The 12,803-nt window shown below is 34.3% G+C and overlaps 1 protein-coding gene across 1 annotated transcript; it reads left to right on the top strand.

The window, feature by feature from the left end:
- The first annotated feature begins 9,677 nt into the window (after positions 1-9,677).
- Positions 9,678-10,728, top strand: LOC146406196 (olfactory receptor 5T2-like). The gene has a single exon (XM_085002677.1). It carries the CDS (start codon positions 9,772-9,774, stop codon positions 10,726-10,728), a length of 957 nt encoding a protein of 318 aa, XP_084858803.1. The 5' UTR covers positions 9,678-9,771.
- The last annotated feature ends 2,075 nt before the right edge of the window (positions 10,729-12,803 follow it).

Below are 12,803 nucleotides of genomic sequence, written 5' to 3'. Positions count from 1 at the left end.
TTTTATACCAGGTTCTCAAGTTCCTGAAATGTACAAGGATGACCCAAGGAGAGAACACACTAATTCCCTCCTGGGACCAAAAAGAAATAGAGGATTTTTTTTTTCCATGATAAACAAGAGAATGTTTCTTAAGCAAGGAACTTCATGATAAAAATTATTACGTGAATTCACTTTGGCCTCCAGTATAAAATGATTTTCAGTGGAAAAAGTATATTCATTAGACTGGAAAATAAATTTAATGATATGGGACAGGAGTTCCTGTTATGGCTCAGGGAAAACAAATCTGACTGGGAACAATGAGGCTGGGGATTTGATCCCTTGCCTCGCTCAGTGGATTAAGGATCCTGCATTGCTGTGGCTGTGGTGTAGGCCAGCAGCTATAGCTCCAATTAGACTCCTACCTTGGGAAACTTCACATGCTGTGAGTACAGCCCTAAAAAGACAAAAAAAAATATGATATGGGACACAGTTCTAGCTCTGACACTAAAAAGCATGTGCCAATGTATTGATAGTTTAAATTCTCTGAAATTCAGTTTCTTTTTCCTGGGGATATTACCTGTTTACCTCCTTCAAACTTCTATAAACATATACATAAGGAAATAATACAAAATGATAAGCTATGAAGGATTCATAATCATTTAATAAACATATCTATACTCATTTAACTGTAAAGGTGCTACACTGCTAAATGGTAGTAAAGACATTTTAAAACATTCTGTAAATAATAGAGTAAATAATATATACACAGATGAACAGAAAAGTTCTGACAATAGCAATGGAACATTATACAGGTGATTGTAATATTCTATGTAACAGGACATTAGAATATTAAATACCTAGTAGAGATAAAGGTCAGCATTTGAGCTGTGTACCATCATGTCTTAAAGACCCTTTAGACTTATCCATAGACTAGTACTAGGGTATATACTTAAAGGGATTCTTTAAAAACTTGTGAAGAATACATAGATACTTCAGCTTCACACCCAGTGATTCTAAATTAGAAGATAGGGAATGTTGGCCATGGAATCTCATTTTAGAAAGAAAGAAAGAAAGAAAGAAAGAAAGAAAGAAAGAAAGAAAGAAAGAAAGAAAGAAAGAAAGAAAGAGAAAGAAAAAGAAAAGAAAGAAGGAAGAAATAAAGATAATATTGATACACAGCCCATTTGTTACAAGGGATATAGTCATTAAATGTAATCCCAAATGATCTATATATACAATGCAAGCTTAATTAAAATACACAAGAATTTCTGCAAAAATTGTCATGGTGATTTATGATTTATAAAAAAGACAGAAACTAAGGGGGTCTGAGCAATTTTGAAAAAGAAGAATAAAGTAATATGCACATGATCTGATTTCAAGAATTGCCACAAAATTAAAACAATCAAGCGAGTGTGGTGTTAGTGAAAAGATAAATATCCAGGTCAATGGAACCAAAAAGAGTCAGTGATAGATTCACCTAATATAGTCAATTTATCTTTGACAAAGTTGTTCAGGAAAATCCTTGCAGGAAACTTAGACCTCAATATAATAATATTTCTAGAGAAAAAAATAGGACAACAGTTTTGCAGCTGTGGGTTAGTCAGAAACTTTTGTGTAAAACACGAAGTTCATGAAACCTAGGGGGAAATGATAAATTATATTTCATCACATTTAAAATTTGTATTGTAAAAGACACTTTTGAGAAAATGAGGAAACCACAGATTTATGCAAAATGTTTGCTAAACTGCTATCTGAAAAACTGTTTGAATCCAGAGCACAGTACTTTAAAAACTCAACAATATGAAAATGAAAGATAAGCAATAAAATTGAGCATAAATTTGAACAGACTCTTCCCCAGAGAAGATATACAGATAGCAAATAAGCTGATAAAAAATAACTTTCAACACCATTTGTGATCAGGGAAACAGAATTTAAAACTGCAATGTGATTCCATAGCATCTAATAGAACAGCTAGAATTTTTAAAATATAGCATTAAATGATAATAGAAAGTACTCACAGTGATGCAGAGCAACTGAAGCTCTCATCCACTGCAGGTAGGAAAGCAAAGTTGTGCAGCCCACCCAGTAATCTCACTGTGTTATTTACCCAAGAGGAAAGAAAACATTTCTACAAAGAGATCTGTATGCCAATGCTTAGAACAGTTCTAGTCACCACTTGCTAAAACTAGAAATACTTTATTCCGAATGTCCATTAATTGTTGCATGGATAAGGCAACTGTGGTACCTCTTTAGGATGGAATATAATTCAGCAACTAATAGGAACAAGGGCTCGTATTACCTGAGTACAAGGATGGATCTTTTTAAGTGAAAGAAGTCAAACTAAAAGGATGTATAAATGTGATTCTACCTTTATCACATTGTGGACAAGATAAAATTGCAGTAATGCAGAATACACCTGAAAATTCTGAGGTGAGGGGAGGGAGACAACTGACTATAAATTGGTTAAGATGGAACTTTTTTAATAATGATAGAAATATTCTATATCATGAATATGGTTACACAATTGTATGTGTCTGTTAAAATCCATATAACTGGTAGCAGTTAATATTAATATGAAAACTGTATTAATATTAATACTCAGTAGCTTTGACTTTAAAAAAAGAACTGTTAAAGTTAATCTTTGCTGAAGAATAGGGTTATCTTTGCAGGGGAGATTGGAACTCAAAGACAAAAGGAGAGGATTATTATGTGTTCCAATGTTCTATTTCTTAAACTTGGTCTCATTTGTAGAGTAATGTTCAGTTTGAAAAAATTCTTCAAACTGACACTTATTCTATGCATGGGTGGACTTCTTTCTCCATATTCTCTTCAATAAAATTAAAAAGTAATTGAAATAATTTTGTTGTTACTTTGCTAATAAACTCTATGAAAGCCTCTTATTTCCATGCTCTTTATTTAAGTCTATGATTTTTCTGAAAGGCCCATTAATGAGGTGGCTATACATTATTGCTATGTGTTAATATTATCTTTATGAGCCATGTTTTAATTGTTTTGAAAATTGTAATTTAGTACATTTAGTTATGGCAGTTTATATCAATTTAATTTTTTCTTCACTTGAAATCAGTATTTTTGTATCTCTCTGTCTTCTCTTTCATTAAATATGTGTTCTATAGTGACTACGCACTGTTGCATTTTAACACTTTATATTTGATTTCTAAATTTTTATCTTCTATTTTTTGAATGACTATACTGAGTACTATGAATCACCTTCTGCCGTACTCCTGGTGTCTCATTATCTCATTTTGATTTCCTTGAAACTTAGTCTTTTTTTCTCTCTCTTTTTAGGGCCATGCCTGCAGCATATGGAGGTTGCCAGGCTAGGGGTTAAATCAGAACTGTAGCTTCTGGCCTACGTCACAGCCACAGCAATGTCAGATCCAAGCCACATCTGCAACCTACACCACAGCTCACGGCAACACCAGATCTTTAACCCACTGAGCAAGGCCAGGGGACAAAACTGTGTCCTCATGGATACTAGTTAGATTCGTTTTTGCTGAGCCATGAAGGGAACTCTCCAGAACTTAGTCATTTTAAAAATCGCTTTATATTATTTTAAATCCACATATTGCTTCTATATTGTTTTACAGCCTTATTTTATGTTCTGATTTTAGTAACATTGGGATGTAAATTTTTCCCCACTTTTTGCAAATAAAATATCCTTGTATGAAGTTCAATAGCAATCCCTTTGTTCTCTCAGTGTCTGAATAGAATGGGCATTTTAACTATCAGAGGAGGGACACAGGAAGTTGGAGATAACATCAAGGTAGCTTTTTTAGGTTCATGCTTAAGAAATCACTCTTGCATTTTTTGTTTGTGTTTTGATGGCCTTAGAATATTATTGCATAGCTACTTTAATTCTCAGAACTAAGTTTATTTCAAAAGTACTGTCTACCTATTGTTTCTCATGGCTGAACAGATTTTGCTTTCCAAACACGAACCTTGGGTTTTAGACATTGTATGTTGCTTTTTTGTTTGTTTGTTTTTTGTTTGTTTGTTTGTTTGTTTCCAAGTCAAATGAACCAAGCAGCATGTATGTTGCTTTAACACTACTTTCTGAGTCCTGAATCTTCCAGAAGCCCCTCCCTGTTGAAACTTTCCTTCCTACTGTCCTCACCCATTCAATTGCTACTCTTCTCAGCATTGTCTTTCTCTAGATGAAACCCTGTCCTTTTCAGATGGAATATGTGCTGCTTATTTATGAAATCCTCGATGACCCTTAAAACTGTATTAGTCTTCCCCAGTCCCTTTGTGATACTCTGAGGCTGGGTAAGGGTTGAGAGCATGTGAAATATTGAAGAAAGATATGAATTCTACTGGATCTCCATTGTCCATAAATGTTAAATTCCCCCTCTCTTTCTTCTAGATGTGTGTGTGTATTTATTGTATGTGTGTGTGTACATATTGTATGTGTGTATAGTAGATCTTTTTTATTTAAGTGAACTCTAAGTGAATATTCAGGATTCACAAATTACATGGCTTATTGAAAGGCCAGTAGAAGGAAAATCCCCCTCGTCTGGACTTGGAAGAGGCGACACCCCAAATCACTCACGAGAAGCAGTCTTGATGCAAACAGCAAGAGGATTTTTATTCCAAGCGCGCTGGGGCCCACAGTCGTACACCACGCAGGGGTAGAGGACTGCGGCCCCCGAGTGCGGAATCAGGACAGCTTTTATGGGGCTCACAACAAAGCCCGCGCTTCGCAAACCAATCATTTTAAAACATCGAGAGCCCACGCTTCATGGACAAATCATTTCAAAATATGCGCTCCGTGGACCAATCATTTTTCTACAGTTCTGGAGGTCTGCATTTGCGCGGGCTCCTGGGCGGAGTGACAGATTGCAGTTGAGATAGGTCACTAGGGCTTTCAATGTGTAATCATTTCTTCTGTGGCGCAAGCAGTTTTACAGAAGCCAGATAAGCGATTAGTCAGCTCATTTCCTGTTATCTTACCTAGGTCAGGATCACGCACTCAAGGGACTATTTTACATCCTTTCACCTAGTTTCATACAGAGAGCAGGCCCTGGAACAGCAAGAAGTGTGACCTTTTACCTATTTACTGGCAGGGAGCAGGGTCTGGAATTCGGGGGCATCTAGGGCTTTTTAGGAAGCTGGAGTTAGGGCTCTTTACTACCTTCTTGGGGTCTTGGAGGGTTAGGCTGCATTTTCATCCTTTCATTATAAAGTACTGTAGGGCTTTAAACTTTTGATGTCTCCTCCACATTTCCATGATTTTTTTTTTTACTTTTCTTATTACCTTAAATAGTAATATTCTGATGAGCTCAAAATGTTTGCTTTATTCATTGAAACCACAGCACATTGTAATTTGAACAGAGCAAATGTGTAATGAATATGATTGACTGTAAACTTATCTGTTAGATTCTGCAAGAGATACACTGTAATTTTTTTTTTTTTAGAGACACACTTGAGGCGTATGGAAGTTCCAGACTAGGGATTAAATCTGAGCTGCAGCTGCTGGCTGCACCAGAGCCGTAGCAATGCTGTACCCTTAACCCAATGAAGGAGGCCAGGGATCAAACCCACATCCTTGCTGAAATTATGCTGGGTTTTTAACCTGCTGAACCATGACAGGAACTCCTGTGGTTTTACATTGTTATAGCTTACCATATAGACTTACTTGTTGTGATATGAAAGAACATATATTGCCAGAGTGAGGATACTGGTTATCAAAAAAAAAAATACTGCTTACCCAGTTACAGAGGTATGGTATAAGAATATGTCTCATAGCTTGAGATTTCTTATCTCAAACTTTATTCATTTTATACACCTCAACCTGTAGTACATTATTCCAAAATAATTTACTTATTTTTATTGTTAAATTACTATGTCGCTATTTTGAGCAGGAAGATAATTGGGGAGTATTCCCTTTGGGGCATTCCCTGTGGGTTTTAACAACAGTTAAGTAAATGGATATAAGCAATCTAAATGAACCATATTCACAATGTACTTAAGCCTGCATTTGTTGTTCCACAGGTAAGAGGTCATTTTTCAAATATTTTAGGAAATATGTTCAAGTCATTTTCTGAATATTTTAGGAGGTAGGACCTAAACTATCAGAGTCAAGTATGTTATAAAATCCCTAGTAATTAGCCCAATAGTTGTTAACTATTGCACTGATCAATTGAATGCACTCATCACCATCTGACTTATGCAGTGTCTGCCTAAAAATTGAAAGCAATACTTCCTGAAATAAAAACAAAATAGACAATATTGAAGTTATGTTTATAGAGCTAATGATAATGCTCTCAATAGACTGTAAGTTTATATTTTCCTTCGGGAAGAAGATAGACCTGTTCAAAGCAAAATAATCAGGAAATTTATCAACAGAGGCCAAGAAAACATTGGACCCATTCAACTATCTTGAGGCTTATATTTTGACATGTGGAAAATAATCAATATTTATTTTATGCTTATTTTACTACCTACATAAAACAGAAGCCACTTTACATTACTACTTATTTCATAATATTTCTCTGGTCTTAATGGCTTAAAAAATAGCCAAATAGATCAAAGATCATGTTTTGTTTTACTTCAATGGGTGTGGGAGGGTGAGGGAAAAGTCCTAGAATGAAGCCATGATATAATAAGAGGCACAGAAATGGTGAAAAGCTCTGGGAATGGATTTGGCTCTGGCAATTATTAGCTGTGAACATTGCTATAAAGGTGAAATAAACTTAACACATGCAAAAGTCCACTCTTACAGCTCAATAAATGGCTATTATTATTTCATACCTTCTTTGTAAATTGTTTCAATGCAGAGCCCAAGATATGTGCAGTGTTTTTACTTATTAAAGTTCTATGTTTGAGAGTGACTTCACATTAATTGTAAATATTGATCATATATTATTAAATTCTTCAGGCATAATAGCCGTTTTCTCTTTACAACTCTGAGCCCTTTTGACATACTCTAACATTGACTTAGGTGTACCCCAAATAGCTGTTATTTTGGTATTAACACATTAATATTGACTTAATCATATTCATCTAACAGAAATGACCATTTTAAATTTAACTAAATTGTTTAACATTGTCAATTTTTATTATCCTATTTACCAAAAGTGAAATTAAGGCCACTGCAAATGGCAAATGGGATTGTGGTTATTTGTGTGCGTGTTTTGTTTTGTTATTGACAGATGATAGAATTCACAAAATCCTTTTATTCTCTGATTCAGAAAAATTGTATTCAAAATATAATTAATTGGAGTTAATCTGATAGATTAAGTGCACATTAACAATGACAAAAGAAATATAATACATGAAAGAATAAAATATCTAGTTTAAGGCTCTGTTCAGCTATGTCTTTTAATGATTTAGTGGTAACATTTTCATGATCACCCAATATTTGCTATTACTAGAAAATAAATACATGTGATGACAAAAGTTCAATTGTACAGGTATCTTAGGTTTATAACAAAAGTTTACATATTTAAAGGAAATTGTCAATGCTCATTCTTTTATGGATTTAATTAATCTATCTGGCTGTGCACTATTGTATCTGTTTTGTCATTTAAATTTATTGCTATTTGAAAAAGGAGTAAGCTTGGAGGGAAAGCCTAATATCATATATGGCCTTTAATTATGGAGCAGGTGAGAAGCAAATGCTTTCAAATTCCAAATCCTATGTAATTTTCCTCATCCCAGGTATATCATTGAACTGATGGCAAGAATTGTAATCGCAGTTGAACTTTGCCTGTGGCTCCTAAATGCATCAAAACATCGATGGCTTTCATTATGTTCATCCAAGTTTGTTTTTTATTTCTTATATTTCTGTTCTTTACCTTATCGACATGAACTCTTTTCCGAAACTTCCTTTGGATAATAGTCATGTCCTCTCTCCTCATGATGTTTTTAAAATTAAAAAAAAATGTATTTAGGGATTTTCTAATCAATGCGCTAAGATCTTTCTTAAATGAACTGGTGCATTTAAAACATTGTATTGTACTGGAGCAGTTCAAAAATATTCAGTTAATTAGAATTAGTGGTTTGAATGCTCTAATTTGTTTTGTTGTAATTTTTATTTATAATACTTAGATACATATGCTTCAAGGTAAATCTTCCTTCTTTGATGTCTCACATGAGAGTTTCTTATCTTTTTCTTTTTACTTCTTTCTCTTTTTTATTTTTGCTTTGCTTTGTTTTTTAGGGCCACATGCATGGCATATGCACATTCCCAGGCTAGCTGTCAAATCGGAGCTTTAGCTGCAGGGCTAAGCCACAGCCACAGCTCACTGCAATGCAGGATCCTTGAGACACTGAGGGAGGCCAGGGATTGAACCTATGTCCTGACGAGTACTAGTGGGGTTAATTACTGCTGAGCCACTATGGGAACTCCCAAGTATTTATTTTCTATGCCTTTCCAATAATTCTATGAAAATGTTTTTTTCCTGATATTGACAATTCTTCTATGTCATCCTGATTTTGTTTTTTCCAGAAGATTGTTGGTACGGACTTTCTGGCCTTCCATCACTATTTCTAATCCAAATGTTTTTTTCCCTCATTGGTGGGGTCCATGTTAACATACTGAAATTAGAGCTTAACTTTCATCATGAATTTAAATAATGTACAGAATATTATTTATAACAGATTAGGTGCCCCAAGACTGACTCAAATTGTATATAGGTAGATATATAAAATAAGGTAAGTAACTTGAATAAAATCCATCCTCCAACTAATGTAATAATATGGATAAATGATAGAAACTTGGATTCATGTCCAGGTAACACTTTCACTCCTAGTTGATTAACCAGGGGAATATAAGAAAATTTTATTTTTCTATATATTCTAAATTTCATTTCTTGTATTTTTTTTACTCTTAGCTATTAAGTATTATGTCTTATGCAAATATTGTTTTTTGTTATATTTTTAATTAATGATCTTTGTGAGGTTAATTATTACTTCTAGACAATAATTACCCAGCTGTTATTTCATTGAATAAAAAAATCAATATACAACCAAACATATTACTACTAGCACAAGAGCATATGTCTTATTTTTGAAATAATTCTCCCATTTGCAACATAGAGTTTTGAGAGTGTAGATAAATATAGAGATTGTCAAGAATTTAGGTTTCCAAAACAATACGAAAGACCAAATATTTATTTTAAAAGGACAATATAATGCTAAGAATTTAAAAAACACATTCAATTAAACAGGCATTATCATATAATTTTATATTCAATCATGGCTTATCTAAAAAAACTTGATTAGTTTTTTACAGAATAATCTAATGGAATTGGAAAATTTTAGAGAGATTAGCTCAAAATACCACCTTTTGGTAAATAATTAATCTATTAAATAAAACCTTATTTAGTACATTCTAGATTTAAAGTTATTTTAAGTATTCAATTTTTTAGCACATTTTAAAATTTAATATGTATTCTATTTTTGAGATAATATGATAATTGCATGAGGAATCTTTTTAGCTGTTCATCTTGTGTTTAATGTGACCTAATAGGAAAATAGCTAATAGAATTCAGTAGTAAATTAATCATTTGACTTGGTTTTTAGAAATGACATGAACCAGTTGAGTGAAAAGTCAAATCTTCCATTTGATTCCATAGTGAATGGCACCAACTTTTGACCCACCATATTGTCACTGCTCTGGAACTGCTGCTGAGAAGTTATACATTTCCAACAAATACATATGAGACCATATTTCAGTTTTCCTAAGTCACAATATTGCTCATTTTTGTCATAACAATATGAATTATAATTTTATGAATATCCTTCAAGTTTGTTCTATGAGATATCAACATGAAGAATGTCACTAAAGTTACTACATTTGTTCTGAAGGGCTTCACAGAGAAGCTTGAACTACAGATCTTATTATTCTGCCTGTTTCTAGCAATATACATGTTTACTCTGGTGGGAAATTTAGGACTAGCTATGTTGGTCACTAGGGATTCTAAGCTACACTATCCAATGTACTATTTTTTGGGTGTGTTATCATGTGTGGATGCCAGTATTTCTTCAGTAATTATCCCTAACATGTTAGTAGAATTTACATCCAAAAATAAAGTCATTTCATTCCTTGGGTGTGCAACCCAGATGTTTCTCTTTGTTACTTTTGGGACCACCGAATGCTTTCTCTTGGCTGCAATGGCATATGATCGCTATGTAGCCATCTACAACCCCCTCCTATATTCAGTGGCCATGTCACCCAGAGTCTATGTGACACTCGTCATTGCATCCTATGTTGGTGGCCTTTTGAATGCTTCTGTGCACACAGTGGCCACATTTAGCCTATCATTTTGTGTAACCAATGAAATTAGACATGTCTTTTGTGACATCCCTCCTCTCCTGGCTATTTCTTGCTCTGACACTTATACAAGCCAGCTTCTCCTTTTCTACTGCGTGGGCTCTATTGAGCTTGTCACTATCCTGATTGTCCTGATCTCCTACGCCTTCATTCTACTGGCAATTCTGAGGATGCATTCTGCTGAGGGGAGAAGAAAAATCTTCTCTACGTGTGGTTCTCACCTAACTGGAGTGTCAGTTTACCATGGAACCATCCTCTTCACGTATGTGAGACCAAGTTCCAGCTATGCCTTGGACCATGACATGATAGTGTCAATATTTTACAGCATTGTGATTCCCATGCTGAATCCCATTATCTACAGTTTAAGGAACAAAGATGTCAAAGAGGCAATGAAGAGAGTGTTTGGGGAAAATGGGTGTGTCAATAAAGTGTATTTTCACACTAACCGTTAAATTGAAAGAAACAAAGAATGTTGCTCATTGTTGCTATACAAAGAAGTTATGATAAAAATATTAAACTTTGGAGTTCCCATCATAGCTAGTTGGTTAACGAATCCGACTAGGAACCATGAGGTTGAGGATTCAATCCCTGGCTTTGCTCAGTGGGTTAAGGATCTGGCATTGCTATGAGCTGTGGTGTAGGTTGCAGACTCGGCTCAGAATCCACATTGCTGTGGCTCTGGTGTAGGCTGGCAGCTACAGTACCAATTAGACCCCTACCCTCAGAACTTCCACATGCCGTGGGAGCGACACTAGGAAAGGCAGAAAGACCGAAAAAAAATTAAACTTTAATATAAAACATTGTTCGTATATTTCTATTCTTTTTAGAGATTTTTAAATAAAGATCAAAATCATACCTCCACCTATGCAATTTCCACTCATGCAAAAAATACATTTCATCCATTTGCTTCTTACTAAATCCCTCTCAGATACATATGCATATATAAGCACGCATATGTACATATACATTCATATATGCTGATAGTGATTGTAATCAAGTGTCAGTGCTGCCACAACAAAGTACCGCAAACTAGTGGCTTAAACAACTGAAATTTTTTCTCACTCTACTAGCACCTAGAAGTCTGAGATCGCGGTATACCCAGGGTTGATTTCTTCTCAGGAGGTTGTCCTTGGTTTGGAAATGACAGTCTCTCCTATGTGTCTTCACTCATTCTTGTCTCTCCGTGTATCTGTGTCATAATATCATTTAGTTATAAATATACCAGTCCTATTAGATTAAGACCCACCCTGAAGCTCTCACTTTAACATCATTACTTTCACAACAATCTTATCTCTATATACAGTCACATTCTGTGGCACAGGGATTTCTGTTTTCTTTTATGTATTTCTCCTATTTTCCTTACTGTATTTTTATGGGATTTATTCACTTTAAAAAATTGTCCACATGACCTTTTTTCCCTTATCTAATGTAAATAATATTTAGAGGTATTTTTGATATAGGATCTTTCTTAAGAAATAATTTACGTACCATAAATATCACCTGTAATATATTATATACTCAAGATATATAATTCATGATGCATAATGTATTAAAAGATTATGTATATTCACCATTCCTAAAAGATACTTTGCAGCAGCTAGCAATAATTCCCCATTCTCTCATCCCTAAACTTAGAAACCACTATCAACTTTCTGTCTCTATAAATTTGCCTGTTCTGGGCATTTCATATGAATCATAAAATGTAGTATCATGTGTTTCATGACTAACTTATTTCCTTATAATAAAGGTTTAAAAGTTCACTCACCAAAGCATGTATAAGTACATAATTTCTTCTTTACTGCCACACTATACTCCATTGCATGGACACACAGCATTTTGTTTATTCATTTGTCATCTTATAGCCACTTGTGTTACATCTACTCTTTGGCTATTATTCATCATGCTTATGAATATTTTCATGCCAGTGTTTAAGTGAACTTCTGCTTTCAATTATCTTAAGTAGACACTGAAGAGTAGACCAAGGCCCAGATGGTTTGACAGAATTCTACCAAACATTTTAAAAAAGAATCAACCTTCTCAACAATGCAGAAGAAGATGACATTTGGGAAATAACAGTCCAAAAACATAAAAGAAACAGTTTATTTTACTACTTTGTGAAGAAAAGCCATTCACACACCTTAGTCAAGTGACGTCTTCCAGTTTATAACCAAGGATACTTTTTTCTTCACTGAGTCACTTGCTTCTGAATCCCACTGTTACACCATGATTACCTGTACCTTGGCTATGACAGTTCTCTCTGAAGAACAATACTGTCATCAGATAAACTGTTATTTCTTTTGCAGAATTATTCCTTCTTTGAATAAGACTGTGCCTGTATGTTTGAGAAGATTCAGCTAAAATTATCAAGATCACACTGTCTGGTATCACTATTTCTAGAGCATGTCTGTGAGCAACATACACTTTTCAAAAGCCGCTGGTATTTTATACAATTCTTTATTTAATATAACGAAAAAACACTTTTTTTTCAATTCTGATAACTGTGGTACAACCTTGTAGAAAACGTCCT

Source organism: Sus scrofa, chromosome 1 (genome assembly GCF_054392235.1).
Source record: "Sus scrofa isolate SSC_HxYL_T2T_F1_AM1 chromosome 1, Sscrofa_HxYL_maternal_Yorkshire_Landrace_v2.0, whole genome shotgun sequence".
NCBI classification, from domain to species: Eukaryota; Metazoa; Chordata; class Mammalia; order Artiodactyla; family Suidae; genus Sus; species Sus scrofa.
This window is presented reverse-complemented; position numbering and strand designations above follow the sequence as displayed.

Excerpts from the sequence above, each read along its gene's own strand:
- LOC146406196 (XM_085002677.1), top strand. The coding sequence starts at position 9,772 with ATGAAGAATGTCACTAAAGTTACTACATTTGTTCTGAAGGGCTTCACA.